At 41.0% G+C, this 18,877-nt stretch overlaps 1 protein-coding gene across 11 annotated transcripts in view; it reads right to left on the bottom strand.

Annotated features, from left to right (window-relative positions):
• Positions 1-18,877, bottom strand: part of PPP1R9A (protein phosphatase 1 regulatory subunit 9A) — a 144,667-nt gene that overhangs the window by 50,979 nt on the left and 74,811 nt on the right. For all 11 annotated transcript variants that reach the window (XM_053359672.1, XM_053359674.1, XM_053359671.1 and 8 more), the window contains exons 3-4: positions 6,673-6,805; positions 5,384-5,504 (exon numbers count right to left, since the gene is read on the bottom strand). In XM_053359672.1, the coding sequence (XP_053215647.1) occupies positions 5,384-5,504; positions 6,673-6,805 (254 nt within the window). The remainder of the gene's footprint in view (positions 1-5,383; positions 5,505-6,672; positions 6,806-18,877) is intronic.

Raw genomic sequence — 18,877 nt, 5'->3', positions numbered from 1 at the left:
GAATCACCCCAAATCCTCGGATCCTAAGATATGTTAGCTTAAGGAGATTCACAGAAGGCAAGTTTCCCATCCCGTCCTCCTCCCCACCATGAGCTCTCCTGGCCCCATCCTCCACTGTTCAGGTTGCCTAATCCTCCACAGAGGCTTTTCAGAAGTCTCAGACTGCAGGGAATGGAGTAAGGAAACTTTCCTTCCCTGGGCTATCTTTAGGATCCAGGCACTATTTGTTGAAGGGGACACCAAACTTTTGGAACAATGGGCACATTTTGGATTTTGGGGAAGGCTGGGAGTGCGTCACAAAATGACTGTCATGGGGGTGTGATATAACACAAAATCAGAGACAACCACCCCTGAAACACACACACTGGCCACTCTTGCTTCCCAGAAACTGATTAGAAGGTACTTGCACATTTTGCTCCATAACTTCCTTTCTGGGAGGGTTAGAGACTTACTTCTTTTTTAATGAAAGGCCAGAGTCTGGGGAACCTGCCCAAGGGGAACCAATGAAAGCCTCCATGGATGGTGCTTCGTTTGTGACCCCTGGTATATTAATTGATAACAAATATCAAAGCAAAAACAAAACAAAAAAATCTGAAGAATGCAACCATTTTTAAATGACATAACTGCAACAGCCATATTACCATCCTTCATTTGGGAACTGTTTATCAGTAAATAAAAATAAAAATCCTTATCCACTCCCATTGTTGCATCTGGTACTTTATAACTGGATAGTGTAGGTTCATCTCTAAGGGGGCTAATTTGTACACAGTCTTGCCTTAGGGCAGAGAGCTGGGCTCCATGACTTTCATGTGCCTTTGAGCTCTCTAATTTTGTGCAGTAGAAATCAAGAGGACAAAGAAGTAACTTTAATCAGCATCCTTTTAAAATATTTTTAACTTGCTTGTCTCTTCACTTCGCAGTCCAGAATTCCTGTTTTATCTTCATATTCTGAGGCTATGTGCTCTATAGGGTGTTGTGCAGTCCTGTTCAATGTCATACATGTTTTATTTTTTAAAAAAATAAGTAATGCATGTAATGGATGGGGCCAGAAAAGCGCCTTTCTGGGAACAATAGTTGTATTATTTTTTATGTTGATTTACAGATTTAGACATTAATTTTCAAAACTGATGTCCCCTTGTGTACTCCTAATCATAGTACATTTTCATTCTACAATGTCAAATACATTTCTTGCTCATAAAACAGGCAACTGGGTGATTAGCTAGTTAGTTGGTTGAAAGTGCAGCTACTTAACAAGTGACAATACATTACTAGCTTCCAGCTTACAGCATATGTAGATTAATGAGCAAACTTAAAACAATCATTTATGGTTCATTTTCATTCAATATTTTGAAATTCATTTCTTCCAATATGCAGACAGGTTTTTTAAAAAATAAATAAAAATAAATTCTAAAATGAGATAATTTTGTGGCTTGAAAAAAGCACCAAAGGCTGCACTCCTAACCCCACTCCATGCTGCTGAAGGGGTGGGGTGGGGGTTAAGATTATCAGATGTCTCTGTCTGCTGGCCTCTGCTGGTGGTGGTGGTGCTCCATTGGCAGTAACTGGTGTTGGGCTCCAAAATGGGGTGTTGCAGTGGAAGAGCAGGACTGGGCATGGATCTGCAGCCCATTGGACAGTCCATTCCCTGGAGAGAGACCCTGCTGCACCAAGCTGCATATAGCCCAGAATGGGGAGTCATGCTGCTCCTTTCACTCCAGCCAGGAGCAGCAAGCAGGGTTGCAGATGCAAAGGAAGACCTGCTGCTCCACAGCTCCCTGGTCATACCCACACCATACATTTAAAGAACATGGTTCCCCCCAAAAGAATCCTGGGAACTGTAGTTTGTTATGGGTGCTAGGAGTTGTATGGAGTGAGTGTGAATACTCCAGACTTAATTAAATTCCTTTTCTACCACATTTTGTTCTGAACTACTGTGTATTAAAAATAAGACAGTGTTATGCTTTTTTGTGGCAAACGGGTAAAGGCAATTAGGCACAATCCACCAGGAAGGTCTCCCCTGAAAGTCCCACTTATTCATCAAACTTACTTCTAAACAGTCCCCTAAAATAGCAGAATTATTAAAAGAGGAACCAGAAGAAGAAAAATATTGTGCTAATATTTTGGTTTCCCAGTGTTTGGCTAGGAATGGGAACTGAAATATGTTTTAAATATTGAGTGGCATTTTGATTTGTTATCTGCCGCAAGTTTCTTCTGAAAATAAGGTGAGATATAAGGGCTTTTTAAACAAAGAAACAAATTGCCCAAAAACTATTAATTCAGAATTAAACTTCATGGAGTTATTTTCGACCCTGCTTCCCTACTTGCTTATGCCTCCTTCTTGTTTCTGACTCATTTTTGGAAAGACGTCAGGTGGTTTGGCATAATCTCTGCATAACACATTCTTTTTTCATAGGCTCCAAATAAGGGAGGTATTTTCATACCCAAGTACGCCTAAGCAGCTAAAATCTAATTATATATTGCGACTGTTAAATGGGGAAGGGGGGTTTCAAGAGAGTCAGAGCTTAAGAAAAGAAAAAAAATCTGGCATTTTATCTTCAGCTGAATAGCTGGCACTTACCATAATTTTTTGCAACCCTTACAGAATCAGAGTACCATTTATTCAGGAGTGGACAAAATGTATTCAATGGCTGTACTTGAAATATAAGTTACAGAATCAGGTCCTTAACATAAGAAATTTAATTTCCAGTTGAAGTACATTAGTCAGCATGTGGGTGTAGCTAATTTCTCTTATTATAGAAAACAATGTTTAAAAGCAAATCTTGCTCATAACATCTACCCTACCCTGTATAAAATCATACTCTGGGCATGATCCAGTCCACTGCATCCACCTGCATGAGATTTCACCCAAAAAACGGTGGACAGGGTGGGGAACCCCCAGTTGAAAGATTAATTCGGGACTTTAAAGCACTTTGCACATGATGTCAATGCGGCATCATGTGATTGATAGGTAGGCAGCGTTGCTCACCTGTCAAATTTGGTCCGTAAGGCTGATCCTGATAAGGACCTGGCCTGTGGAGCCAAAAAGGTCCTCCATCAACTCTGGATGCATATGATGAGCAGCCATACAATCTGGTTTATCTTGATCTAGATATCAATGCTTGGAACCCAGTAATTGTCTCACTGATGAAATCTGTTTACTGCACTTTTAGTCAAAATAGCCTAACAATTTTTTCCCTAAAAAAATAATTATTTTTCCAATATACCCCCAATAATAGCCGAATTATAACAATAACAATTAAGTCCCAAATTATACAATTATCAAAATGTCAATCAACTTCCAATTAATACATTTCAGTTAAAGTGGCTCCCCGCATGGTGGTTTGGGTGCATTTCTATTTTGCTCGTTAATATCAATATTACTCCAACGTCCCTTCCTCACTTGTAAATATCTTTTTATCTTTTTCCAGAGAGGGTTGCCGAATCATAAATATATAAAACAAGCTTAGAAAAAACAAACCATGGGTTTTCCTCTCCCCAACTAACTCTCACACCAAAGAAAAACTTATCTCAATTCAAACTTTGATCCATGTAGCTCAGGCATAGGCAAACTCTGGCCCTCCAGATGTTTGGGACTACAATTCCCACCATCCCTGACCACTGGTCCTGTTAGCTAGGGATGATGGGAATTGTAGTCCCAAACATCTGGAGGGCCGGAGTTTGCCTATGCCTGATGTAGCTGGTATATTCGGCAGTATGTTGTTGCAACCCTTTTCCATCACACACCAGTACTTTAAAGAATTAAAGATGCAATTAAACGTAGAACTCTGCTTCTTAATGGCGGCGTAGGAGGGTTTTCGCCAGGTGAAGTGCTTTTGCACTCAGCGCTTCCCTGCCTCCAACATTCCATGCTAGAGCGAGAGCCAGGTACCAAGATGAACTGCAAGTGAAGCCTATTCCCGCCGTCCCTGGGGGGAATTTAGAAGGATGATTTACCCTCAGTCATCCTTGTTTTTCGTTTGCCAACGATCCCCCGCTGTTGTGGGGCTGCCCCCATTGAAGCAGGCAGGACCAGAAACCAGCTAGCCTAACAATTTTAATATCATTGTAGTGGAGTCAGTTAGTATATAATACTATATAGTGTAGTGCACTACAATATATCATATTATATCACAGCATATCAACCGAGGTAGTCAATGTAGTGTTCTCCACATCAACTCTAATCAACCTCAGGCAGCTTGGCCAAAAATGAAGGATGATGGGAGTTGCAGTTCAACAGTATTTGCAGGGTCCCATATTGGCAATCCTTGGTATATATGATTGTTCATATTTAGGCACATTGGCACATTTTTCAAGGAACCACCAAGATCCATAGAATTATATACTGATTTCTGCTTTTCTATTCTAGAATATTAATATTGGCAAAAGCAGAGGTTTTCCTTTGCAACACAGCCTGGGACTTTTTTAAATTATTGATTTGACTTTACTTTTATATTTCATTCTATAAGAGCTTCAGTTTCCTTTTGCAATATAACATCACTCCACTTTTATAGAGCAAGGAGATGACCTATATAAATCATGCTGTATTTTACTTTAAATTTCACTTTTGACCCATGAAAGGGTATTTTGCGGGGAGTGACCTGGAAAAGTAAACAATTTTTCCCCAAGCACTCCGCATTCTGAAGATAAGGCAATGGTGCAAGGTCAACCATACATAGATAATCACAGTTATTTTGAAGGAATACAAGATTATTTTGTCTCAAAAGTAGAGGATCTGCGCACCATGAGCCTCCAAAACAAGCAAAATACTGCTTGTGCACTGAAGCTACAGCAAGTAGGGAGAGAATAGATAGCAAGTTTTCCCATCGGAAAAAAGGGTCCTGATACATTCAACAAATATGTAGCAGCTTGCTATGGAGACATACAAAACTTAATTTTACATACCAATAAATCAATGAATGTATACAGCAAGTAAACCTTGGGGGGGGGGGATGTTACGTACTGTGAAAAGATAAAGTTGTGGCTAGAAATATGAAACAAACAATATTAGTTCTGGGATGGAGCAGATTCCGTACAGATCTCGGTATGCACTGAAATCCAGACTTGCTGTGAGGTTAGAAGGATCATTCCCAAACGAGAGGGTGCTTTAATTTCCTTCTCACCCATGAAACAGTCCACCTGACAACGCTATTTGCAGAACAAAGCAACTTTTCAATGAACAGAAATGTTTGTGAGAACTGGTGGTGAACGTTCATAGGCACAAGTAGGTTTTCAGCCTTTTAGAAGGCCATACTGGGAATAGGGGCCTCAAGAAAACCTTTAGCTACAAGGTTTTGGATGAAGCCTATGAACAAAATCAGACAGGAGCTGTATTTTAAAGCAATCCCAATCTATATTCACAACAGCATACTGTATTATTATTCACCTGCCATCTCTTTCTGCCGCTCCACCTTCTGTTACTGTTTTGACGAAAATGCCCAGTTTCTCAAGGCCTGCATCTGCTCCAACTCCCATTCCAATAATGCTGATGCCAAGTCCATCTTCATCTGAGAAGCAGATAAATCAAAGCAGATCCATACATTTGTTAAGCATTTTTCACACTTGGATTAGGACATTTTGAATCCTGTTCTCTCTCCCCACCTGAGTAAAACCTTCCATGAATTTTTTGTTTATGAATTTATAACTGCATGCACAAAGAGTAAAACACACATTGTCATTCTAGAGGTCATCCTCCCTAACTCATAAAGCCATAACATTTCAATAGACTTACAGTATTTCTTATTTCCCATCATGGAAGTCAAGTAGCCCCAATCGTTTTTTGCAATGGAAGGAGAAAGAAGCCTATCTTGCTCCTTCTGCCATGGCTGCCAATCAAGAAATCCTGTGTTCAAAGGAATTATGGCCCACTAATACATGCTGAGTTCAGGATACAACTAAAAAGCAGTTTTCCATAACAGAAATGGGGGTGGGGGACCAGTGCAATAAACAATAAGATCTGGATACCAAAAACCCTACTCACACATATCTCAAAGAGACACTTGGCAAATCTATTTTGACACTGAGGGCTCATCCAGGCTTCCCTTCACACTGTGCTTGCAGGCACAGTTCTGGGCTTTCAAGCAAGTGTTTTTGCTTTTGTCCTGTTGCTTTTCCAGGGAAAACCTGTTTTTTACCACTGAATTGGAGCAAATGGCAATCTGGAGAAGCACCGGGATAAAGCAAAAAAACAAAAACTGCTCAGATATAGAACTTTAAAGCCCAGACTTGTGCCTGGAAATGTAGCACAAAAGGAACTCTGAAGGAGCCCTAAAAGGGGGTTTCTGAAAACAGTTTTGTGACTGCAGATATGAGGGGATCAACCCCTCAGGAGATTACTTGAGGTTGACAAGGTTTGAAGCCAATGTTCTACTGCATACACTGATGTGAATTAACATTTTACCTCAACTGGATTACAATATAATATAATATGATATGATATGATATGATATGATTATAATATAATATAATATAATATAATATAATAACTATTTAATATCCAGGAATTATTTATACAAGTTGCACACTGCTGATTATTTATGAAATCCCCAGGTATTAAGCTATGACAGGTTTTTCATGACCCCTTTCTGGCAAAGTCTTGCAATTCTACTACATATCAGTATGACACTTTATACATAAAAAAAATGCTCGGCAGCATAGCATTTGTAGAATCCATACCTTTTTCAAGCTCTGCTGGGAAAAGCTCCAGCTTCTCCACACGTTTTTCTAGTTCGTATTCTGCTGATGCAGCCACCGGGTCTACTTCATCATTTCTCCTGTCATAATCTTCATTAGAATATGTGTGGAAAACCTGGAGAGAGAGATAACGGTAATAAGTCAACTAAACCATCCAAAAGCTCACTTCTAAAACCTACTATACTCTAGAGGTGAGCTATTGCTTTCATACCCTGCTTCCGAGCTTCCTAGAGTATCTGGCTGGCTAGATAGAACATTGATTTAATTGAGAAGGGGGTTTCATATGTTCTTAAAGCAGGGATGGAGGACCTGTGACCCTCTAAATGTTGTGTGACTTCAGTTCCCATCAGCCCAAGCTTCCACTATGGCCAATGTTTAGGGATAATGGGAGCTGTGGTCCAACATCATCCAGAGGGTCAGATGTTAGCCACCCCTCTCTTAAAGGAAATAACTGTTGTGCACATATAACTGTGGACATCAGTAATAATGAGGTTGCTTTTCTTTGGAGCCAGATGCAAAATGGTGGGTCAGGAGGGTGACCATATTCTTAGAATTAAGGAACAGGGTCACTGTGCCTCTGAACACATTCTCAACTCAATAATTTGCTTTCAGTTCCAGAAATGAGGTCACAATCCTGTAACACAAAAATCCACAAAATGCTACAGCTTTTTTGTTTTGTTTTGGCAAGGTGGAAGGGAACCTTTTCTGTTGTCCATATGATTTAATAATTATTTAATAATTTAGAATCTGAACCCTTGTTGATCTACTGTAACATACTGAGAGATCTACTAATAGACCACAATCTACCTTTTGTCCACAGCACCTCTTTAGGATTCAGGATCTTATTTCTACATTAAGCAGATTTTCTTTCTAACCCACATAGCAACAAATCCAAAACGTGTTACAGAAAGAGCACCACTCTGTTCTTTTTAATAATGTAAAACAAAGGGCAGTTCAAACCTTTTTTTAAAAAAGCACTATCTTTACTTGAAAGATTCACAACAATTTTTAAAAGGTGCGTAAGATACAATATGATGGTGGAATCTGAACTATCACTAGTTTCATCTTTTAACAAATAACAAAGCTGTGATTTACTCATACTGTATTAAATAAAAGCTGTGGATAAATGAATACTACAGTATATACTACAGTAAACTGAAACCTTAGGTACCGCATAAATTAAAACTTCTTCTACATAAGGCATTTTGAATAAGATGTTAGATATTGGTTAAACGTTATCAGACACTCAGTTCTATAAAACTCACAGTGACATTCAAAAGCCAAAGCACAACAAAAATTGGGGTAGTCAAGAGTCTCTGGGGCAACTAGTTGGCCGTCACCAGTTCTCCTCCTAAAGCTACTGGGGTGACTCCATACAATAATGTAGCAAAAGGGGAGGCCTATTGGCTCACTCAGCTGAGATAAAAACACAATGGGCATTGCTATCTCTGCTACCTCTTTAGTACCACAGATAGTGTGTGCTACCACATTCTTCCTTAAAAGAATTCCAAAGTCATTAAAGGATTAAATCCAGACTATGCCGGTTATGCAGACTATGCATCTTAAAAAGTAGAGACATCACCTTGCCAACAAAGGTCCGTATAGTAAAAGCTATGGTTTTCCCAGTAGTGATGTATGGAAGTGAAAGCTGGACCATAAAGAAGGCTGATCGCCAAAGAATTGATGCTTTTGAATTATGCTGCTGAAGGAGACTCTTGAGAGTCCCATGGACTGCAAGAACATAAAACCTATCCATTCTTAAGGAAATCAGCCCTGAGTGCTCACTGGAAGGACAGATCCTGAAGCTGAGGCTCCAATACTTTGGCCACCTCATGAGAAGAGAAGACTCCCTGGAAAAGACCCTGATGTTGTGAAAGATGGAGGGCACAAGGAGAAGGGGACGGCAGAGGACAAGATGGTTGGATAGTGTTCTCGAAGATACCAGCATGAGTTTGACCAAACTGCGGGAGGCAGTGGAAGACAGGAGTGCCAGTTAAACTTTTCTCTCACTGAAATCCATGTAACGAGTAGTGAAGAATCAGTTTCCATTAAAATCAAAGGGTTGCACCCAACTGAATGATACTCAGAGCAAACACACTGAAATTAATGGACCTAAGTAAGTCATCTCCATTAATTTCAATGGGTCTGCTCTGAGATGATTAGCACTGGATACAGCTCAATGGACGCGGGTGGCGCTGTGGGTAAAAGCCTCAGCGCCTAGGGCTTGCCGATCGAAAGGTCGGCGGTTCGAATCCCCGTGGCGGGGTGCGCTCCCGCTACAAGGTCCCAGCGCCTGCCAACCTAGCAGTTCAAAAGCACCCCCGGGTGCAAGTAGATAAATAGGGACCGCTTACCAGCGGGAAGGTAAACGGCGTTCCGTGTGCTGCGCTGGCTCGCCAGATGCAGCTTTGTCACGCTGGCCACGTGACCCGGAAGTGTCTGCGGACAGCGCTGGCCCCCGGCCTCTTGAGTGAGATGGGCGCACAACCCCAGAGTCTATCAAGACTGGCCCATATGGGCAGGGGTACCTTTACCTTTACCTTTTTACAGCTCAATGGGTCTACTCTGACTCCGACTAACATTGGATACAACCCATAGTGATTTAAGTACAGTGGTACCTCGGGTTAAGAACTTAATTCGTTCTAGAGGTCTGTTCTTAACATGAAGCTGTTCTTAACCTGGGGTACCACTTTAGCTAATGGGGCCTCCCACTGCTGCTGTGCCGCAATTTCTGTTCTCATCCTGAAGCGAAGTTCTTAACCCAAGGAACTATTTCCGGGTTAGCAGAGTCTGTAACCTGAAGCGTCTGTAACCTGAGGTACCACTGTACAACTAAGTCTAGATCCAACCCAATGTAACAAATAATAAAGTCTGAGATCAGGCACTAATAAGCATCATTTAAAAGGGTGGGGGGAGACCAACACTACACAAAGAGAATCCTCTGCCCACCAGTCACAAATTCCTGAAACTGTATAGACTGACGTTTAAAATCTTCCATGGAATAGGCTGGAATAGCAAACTCTGTATCATGTTGCCTTGCCAGTCGTGTCCTAAACTGGCATCCCATGTATTCACATTTCTGTCCGGCAGGAAAGGCCTAGCCATCACCATCACCTCACCTTCTTCAGGCGAAGGTTAGTGTTAACTGCATCTTCTCCAGCATCCCCCCAACTATGTGGGTCCTCCTCAATGGTCAATTGCCCCTTTAGCTATTAATCATGGTCAGCACAAGACATGGCAGCATATGGTTGGATAGATCAATACTCTGTGCATGCTCATTGTTTCTCCACCCCACCCCCTCTTACATAAGCATCTCAACTGGATTTCTGGGCAGAACTGGCCTCTCAGTCAAGCTCAAGGGCCGTTAAGGGTCTTCGTATTACTCAAGACGTTGTGGGCTACACCCCTGGGTTAAAGGGCAAGGGAGATCAGGAGGAATGATGGGCTGAAGCTACCAAGCAGAAGACTTGAGCTAAGCTGGCAGTCCTTTTATTCCCAAGTAGACCACTGTAAGGTGGCAGGAATCCCAAAGTGACCTAGAGGGCAAAGAGGATGGTGATGGCAAGGAGAAAGAAACAGAGCAGTAAACCCATTGCTAGTAGGCTACTCCACTGGGTTGGTATTAGAGTGTGGTGTTGCCCTCCAACATACTCCCCTTGCCACTCTCCTTTCAAAATCACCAGTTCTGTCAAAAAATAATGGGTTACTTTATTTTTTTGAAAGGAGAAATTACAGCTTCTTCAAACGTGAGAAATTGCAATGGTATGTATAATGAGGATCACGTTTTTTGTTTTGTAAAACATTAAGCTGGTTTTTCACATGTTTTGTGCAAAACTAAGCCCCTCCCCCCAAGAAAACCCAGGCTGCTGGGCATGGTGGAGGGCAGAACTCTATTTCCCCTTCATACATTTCTCTTATAACACCTTAAAGAAATTATTTCCTTACTACGTTCCCAGTACGTTTCCGAGCACAATTCAAAGTGTTGGTGCTGACCTTTAAAGCCCTAAACGGCCTTGGTCCAGTATATCTGAAGGAGTGTCTCCTCCCCCATCGTTCTGCCCGGACACTGAGGTCCAGCGCTGAGGGCCTTCTGGCAGTTCCCTCACTGCGAGAGGCCAAGTTACAGGGAACCAGGCAGAAGGCCTTCTCGGTAGTGGCGCCCTCCCTGTGGAACGCCCTCCCACCAGATGTCAAAGCGATAAACATCTACCTGACATTCAGAAGACATCTGAAGGCAGCCCTGTTCAGGGAAGTTTTTAATATGTGACATTTTAGTGTATCTTTCATCTTTGTTGGAAGCCGCCCAGAGTGGCTGGGGAAACCCAGCCAGATGGGCGGGGTACAAATAATAAATTATTATTATTATTACTAACCTGCAAAAAAACCCAACAAACCAAAATGAATGAAAAAAAAATAAAAACAAAACTGAGCTATCATAATATACAGTACTGTGTGGGTTGAAATGCTTTATTTAAGGAACAAAGCTCTTCTCGTTGCATCAAATATGGGCTTCAGGTTGGCAAAGCAAACAACCCTTCTGGATTTGAGCCTGAACTCCACATGCCTTCCATGAGGTGCTAAAGCTATCCTGTATTTCTGGGCAAACTCCACCATCCCCTTCATACTGACAAGACTGTCAAGGAAACCTTACAATATTGCTGGGAGAATAAAGAAAGCAGCCATCACTCAGGAGGCAACCCAAGGTAATAAAATAGGGTGCTGCCGTTAAGTAGTTAGCAATGGCTTCAAAACGGAAAGTAAATTTCTTTTAGCAAAGTACTTGGTGTTAAGATCATTGCTAATTTTACTCTAACAGGGCAGCTGTTATTGGTATATGTTGGGCTGTTGCTTCTGGCTATGAATTCATTTCAAGATTTCACACCAGAAGCTAGCATTGCCCAGTCCATATTTCTCTGAGGGGAAATTAAAGAACGTTCTAAGTAAAGAACATGCTTTTATTTGCTCCTGTAAAACAGAAAGAAAAAAATGTAATATTCTTTTACTCAATGGTTCCAGTATTTCAAATACCCAATTGACTGAAATACCTATACAACTGATACAAAAATGCTACACTATACTACATATAAATGAAAAATGTACTATTCAGAGTTGGACTCGGACTAAATTAGCTGAACTTAGTTCACAGTGAAATAAATGATACTTAAATTAAGCCATGACTAACTTATCCCATTGGTTTCAATATTACCTAAGATCAGCCAATTTAGTCTGGATCCAACCCACTGATTACCTTTTAAAAACTACCAATTTTTTAAAGACTTCAGATTTTTTTTCTTTGTAGCTACACAACTGGTGTCCAAATATTGCCTAAATCCTGGCTATATTTCCTACATAGCAGATATTTATGGAAATTATGCTGTATAAACAAAGACTACAATTATGAATTAATAATTAATTTCACAATTGCCATCGAACACAAACAAGTTATTTAAAATAAATACTGAAATTAAGCAGCTTCAGTTTGCAAAGCTTCAGACAGAAAAGCCCTCTGAACTCAGTTTAAGGTCTTATTAAGCAATGCTAGGAATTACAGTACGAGGTAGTTGTTGTGTCCCAGATAACACCGTATATGGTGTGTGTCATGTTTCAATACATTTTAAAATTGGCAGATTCCAGGATTGTTCCACGCTGCTTTTTACACACTTGCTGGTTCCTTAAGCTTAGATATTTGGCTAGGCAAAAGGACTTGTTCTAGAAATATCGTGATTCATTCAGAGCTCAAAACTATAATTTTTCAAAAAAATGAAATAAGTAACTGTAGACAGAGATAATCAGCAATAATGCCACAAGGAAAAATTAACACGATGTGCATGTGCAATTGAAGCCTCTCCATCACTGCCTGCAGCAAGCCTTTCTGTTGTCAAGGTAACAGATGAGTATGCTGTTCCATTTTATGGTTATCTCAAACCTAAAAGAGCATCAAAGTCATCAGGATAAGGAAAGGGAATCTTGTATTAAAGGAGAACTGTTCTAATTAAATTGACTGGGGGATCAGCCCTCAAAGCACCACCCTCACATGAGCTGCATTTATTTGAAATAAATAAGTGGTGACTGCACAGAAGCAGTGTTTTCGCTGGGTTGCTTCCCATGGATACTTTCAAGCAACACATTTTGAAGCCTTAAGTCACTAGAACAGCATGTATGTATAGACATATACATACACAAGCAGAAAATGTGCATGCTCCTTCAGCAGGCTATCACTTAACCTGGGATATGTAGTATATATTATCCACACCCATTTTTAACCCCATTTTGCCCTAGTGATAGCACAGAAGAAAAATGCATAATCGGTTCTCAAAAATCCAACAAATTTCTTAATAATCCAACAAAACAGATCATATATGCCATATTCGCCTTACAAAAGGGATTCACTTTATGGCCGTAGATCAAAAAACTCTGGGGTAGTTGTCCACCAATCTTTTCCCACATAAAGTTAAAACCATTTAAACTGGAAAGCAGGAATGCACCTTTGTCTCCATTCATCATCTGGAATTCCAATAGTCAAATAAAAACTCCAAACGAGTAAGACAGACCCACATCAAAAACTGATCCAACTGTTGCTTTTGCTCATGCTAAATTGATACTCTTAGCCAATGAAACACATTTTCCTCAATACTGTCTGTGTCCATTTCAATGTAAAAAAACCCACCAACTATACAGAATATGCAAACAGGGTATTGAGTATATGGATTATCTTCAACTAGTGGGTCAGGATTCACTCCAGAGATACTGCCACCATTTTCTTTTTGTAACCATTGAAGCGAGGGAAACAAAAAGTGAGGAAAATCAGGAAAATTTGATACAAAGAGAGACAGAGATGCGAGTGAGAACACAGACACACAGAGACAAAAACTGAACACAGACCTCATGCTGCAGGTTAAAGGCTGGGTGTCAAGTTGAAGACTACAAATGAAAATATTAAAGACTACTGATCTAGAGTGCAATAAAATAAAATAAAAATGAGAAGCATATGGAGATCTGAATTGAAGTGGACTTTTAATACAAATTGCAGGTGGCATCAGTTTAGATTGGTGCATTGTTAGAAGCTTGGCATTCACAGACTCACGATTTCAATTCTGATTACCCTGAAGCATTATTTTTTTCCAGTCTGAGTTTGCAGTAATAAAACTGGTTTGTCTGAATACTGCAAAGAACAGAAGAAACAAGTTATGGGAAATATGGATCATAAACATCTCACTGCAAATCCTTTTCTCCTAAGTTATTCTGGTTTTTAGAAATGACATTTACTTTGTGATCTGGACTCATATGCTTTTTAAATTCCCTAACACCTTGCTGGCCAGGACTAATGGGAGTTGTAGTCCAAAACAACTCCCATTGTTTTGGGCTACCGGGGGGGGGGTGGAGGTAGGGGAAGCATGGCTTTGTTTTTTGCAGTCTGCAGATCACATGAAAAATGAATATAAGATTTTAGCTGAAGTTCATTCATTTTCAGCTTTGTATTCTTGTTATATAAAAAAAGTGCGCCTAGACATTCCGTTGTTGTGCCTATAAGGGACGCGGGTGGCACTGTGGTCTAAACCACTGAGCATCTTGGGCTTGCTGATAGGAAGGTCGGTTGCTCAAATCCCTGTGATGGAGTGAGCTCCCATTGCTCGGTCCCAGCTCCTGTCAACCTAGCAGTTCGAAAGCACACCAGTGCAAGTAAATAAATAGGTACCGCTGTGGTGGGAAGATAAATGGTGTTTCCATATGCTCTGGCTTCTGTCACGGTGTTCTGTTGCGCCAGTAGCAGTTTAGTCATGCTGCCACATGACCTGGAAAGCTGTCTGTGGACAAACGCCGGCTCCCTAGGCCTGAAAGCAAGATGAGCGCTGCAACCCCATAGTCGCCTTTGACTGGACTTAACCATCCAGGGGTCCTTTACCTTTACCTTTTGTGCCCATAACCTAGGTTTAAGGTGCCATTTAGTTTGTAACTTTAATATCTCAGTTTCTAACACTGGTGCAGCCCCCCAGGAAATCCTCCAAAGCAAGCCCTGCTGAAACGAACAGGACCTTTGCAAAAACGCATATGTGTTCTCCCTAGCTCTGAAGAGGGTCAACACAGATCAATGTCTCAGCGGATTGTGTCTACTGGCAGCGCCGGTAACGGAACCTAAGTCTATCTTCAGCATATTGGTATCACATCACTTGCACATAAACGAACAATTAGAAAGCAGCAAAGAGGGTTATTGAAAAAGCTTTTGTACTGTAGTGAAAGCTGCCAGGTTGTTGTTTTTTTAAAAAAAGGAAATATTTCAAATAGAATATATGCTACAGATCCCCAAGTGCTAGAGTAGTGCTTTCTTATTTTTATAGTGTAGATTTAACTCAACAGCACTGCAGGCAGAATTCAGTTTTGGCTGACTTGGGTTTCCACCCCCACTTCCCCCCCCCCCATGACAGTTCCGTATTCTTGCTCTCTTTCCTGGGAGCACAATGAACTGCATCCAGGCAAGATGTAAAGCTACCTACAGTAAGCAAAGGAATGTTTATCCTCTAAAAGCTCATACCGAATGTATTGCATTACATTTAATCACATCAGTGCCTCAAAAATCAGACAGCTTTCTATTCCTAGTAGTTTAGCTTCCTAATGCCTCCAAATATGGTAGTCAAGGCAAAAGAGGATGTGATACAAGCCAAAAGTAGGGGTTTATCTGGGATATCTGCCTAACTGGTATGGCAGCACCAGCTGTAAATATAATTCAGAAAAAAATAATGATGATTAGGCAGCAAACAGAAGGTCACAGATGGACATGGGAACATCAGCTGTATAAGCAAAATATTTTTATCGGGCTCAGAACGCTGTTTTTAAAATCATGCTTCAAAGAGATTGTGCGGCAGTGTGAGGAAAATAAGCACCCATAGTTGTAAGTCACTGAATGGATGTGTGTTTGCTTTTTGTTGTTTTTTGTTGTTGAGCATATTGTACAATCCCATTATTTTCAGGTGAAAGATATGTATACTTGTCATGCTTCTGCCTACAACCAAAGTAAACAGCAAAATGCCAAAGAACTGTTGTGTTCATATGATAACGTTAAATCAATGTTTATGTTCACCTCCAGGTTCTGAAGGGGCAACAACACAATGAAACTAAAAATTATGGTCATGTTCTAAGCAAACACGTTTAAATCCCATTGATTTCAACATGTTTGTAAATGTCTGCCACTAAAACTCAATTCTACCTATCTGTATAAGCCAGTCCAGAATTTGCAGCCTACAACAATGGTCCATTCATTTCAGAACTTAACCTTTCACGTTAATAATAATAACAATAATAATTTAATTATTTATACCCCATCCATCCATGTTTTCCATGTATTCAAAATAAATGATCTTAAAATTAAGAATAAAGGTCAAAATATATTGATATACTTCATAACTTTCAGTATATACATGCTTAGTGGAGAACTGGTCTCCACCCAAATAAAGGTAAATCATCTATTATAAACATAAAAAATGAAATAAATGGCTTACACCTCTTGCTTATTCTGGGCCTCCTCCTGTTCTTTGTCAGGGCAGGGAGGGGTGTGCAGGCACAGATAAAAAGCCTTTTGTGAACAACGGATTAGGGAGAAAACAATGGATCACATCCAGTGGGAGGTTTGCCTTAGCGCAAAGTGCTTGCATACCGTAAGTCCCATCATCCATTTTCTGTCCGTTTCCCCCAACCCACTTTCGCCCCCTCTCTCCTCCGTGAAAAACTGCCCCTGAGGGTTGGGAGACCCTCTGGAATAAAACTGGCATGGAGGGCTCAGGCAAGATCCAAAATGTCTATGAGTCTGCACTTCTGGCTTAAGCGTCAACAACCCAAACTGGTCATGAAAAGCATAGGCTGCACTGGGGGAAAGCCAGTTCAATTTGAACTGAGTTTCCATCTCCTGGTACTTTTGCAACACTGAAGCAACTAAAAGGGCACTGTAACCTCTTTTTTACCGCAAGTCAGAGGGACCGTGTGAGATCTGAACCACTGAGGTGCTTTTAAACCTCACCTCCCAGGCCTAGGACTCAGGCTGCTGCTTGGAGGTCTATGTCGCAGGGAAGGGACTGTTTGAGAACCAACCAATGTGAGTTTTCATACCTTCTCAAGCCCCCACACAGCCTGGGACCATTGTAAGGAATTCAAACCTGGTCCTCCCAAGACCTGGGTCAACGAGGTCTTGCACTGTCCTGCACTTTAAGAGTTCTAAAACAGGCTTTCCCAAACTTGGGTCTCCAGTTGTTTCTGGACTATAATTCCCATCACTCCTGACCACTGGTCCTACTAGCTAGGGATGATGGGAGTTGTAGTCCAACAACAGCTGCAGACCCAAGTTTGGGAAACATTGTTTTAAAATGTTAGAATGGTGCGGGTGGGGAAATTGCATTTCTAAATATTCCCTTATGGAAAGAAAAAAAACCCCATATAAATAGAAAACTAAGCACAGCAGAGAAAGAAGAACTGGCCTGGCGTTTTCATGCTTTCAATGAATTTTCAAAGAGATAAGCACAGAGTTGAAGCAGTGGAGCCCTTTCTATTATTCCAGGAGACCAGACTTTAGCAGGACAGAGTTCTAAGGAAAGATGCATCAGATTGATCGGCAAGGCAGCTACAGAGAAACTGAAATACGCCACCATGTTCTAGTCCCAGAGGCAACAAGGACACCAGTAATTATAGCTCTGCTCTTGGAAACTGTGTAGGTTGCTCTGAATAAATGCATCACACCAATCTGAGGGTCACTTCTCACATGACAGATTAAGAGCATCGCTGTGTGTACAAATGAACACACGCTGTCAAAACTGAAGCAGTTATGTGCGTCTCTTTCAACAGGTATATATACAAATCGGCCATACACAACGCCTGGCCTGTGTTCTTGCTGCAGAAGTTTTGTGTACCTACTTCAAACATGACAGCACGCACCACAAGTGCACTCAGTACTCCCTAAATTCTCTTCCTCAATAATCTGTGAAGTGACTCTGATACAATGAGGAAACTTGGTATGGGAAAATTAAACTCGGTGGGAAGCCAAGCCTGCAGCAAATGGATAAACATTAACCTAGAACTTGGATCTGTTAAAAATTTATGGCCTGAAATAGGAAATAGGGCTTTGTGAACCGTAGGGCTTCAAAGGATCAGAGTATAATCCAGTCCTACAAGCTCCTTGCACGGAGGAATGGAAGTTCGTAAGCACATTGTTGGCAGGTAATGGAGGTTACATACTGGCAGCAGCATGAGAAGTGGATAAGGGCTGTTTATATAAAAGAAGACCAGGCTTCCACAAATTAGCATTCAAATTTAATATGTTACTATTTCTCAGTGAAGAGATCTCAGTGGAATGCAGCCAACAACATTGGGCTCAAAAGCTGATTAGCTTTTGTTTTAAAAGAAATGCCATTTGTATGCTTTCGTTTATCACACAATGGAGGATGAATTGGAGGTGGGGGTGAGGGTGTGGGATTACAATTAATATTTGCATTAGTTTATTTCGCATCTCAACAAAAACAAAACACATGAAAGGAGATGCCTAAATAACTCACCATGTTTACAATGGTAGGTTTCACAATTAAACCAACTAGGTGTCGACATAAAAAGGTAAAGGACCCTTGACAGTTAAGTCCAGTCATGAACGACTCTGGGGTTGCGACACTCATCTCGCTTTACTGGCCAAGGGATCCGATGTTTGTCCACAGACAGTTTTTCTGGGTCACGTGGCCAGTATGACTAAGCCGCTTCTGGCAAAACTAGAGAAGCGCACGGAAACGCTGTTTACCTTCCCGCCGGAGCGATACCTATTTATCTACTTGCACTTTGACGTGCTTTCGAACTGCTAGGTTGGCAGGTGCTGGGACCAATCAACGGGAGCTCACCTCATTGCAGGGATTCAAACTGCCGACCTTCCGATCGGCAAGCCCTAGGCTCTGTGGTTTAGACCACAGCACATGTTTAGAATGTTGAATGCTAAAATGCAAATTTAAAATTCATATTTAAAGCTCGTGAGAATGTTACGGAGAGATGCCCAACAGTTTAATTCTACCCAGTGGAATTGTTGACTTTTTTCTTTGAACACTAATCCTCCTTTTGCCAAATCCCAATAGGTTTTGAAAGTTTATCATGTTTCAATTATAGGTCATGCAGATCGAGAATAATCTCTTTCTATATAATAAAAAAAATAGATGCATCACCTACGACA

This window comes from Podarcis raffonei, chromosome 12, assembly GCF_027172205.1.
Source record: "Podarcis raffonei isolate rPodRaf1 chromosome 12, rPodRaf1.pri, whole genome shotgun sequence".
NCBI classification, from domain to species: Eukaryota; Metazoa; Chordata; class Lepidosauria; order Squamata; family Lacertidae; genus Podarcis; species Podarcis raffonei.
Note: the sequence above shows the minus strand (reverse complement) of the source record. Positions and strands in the feature narration are given on the sequence as shown.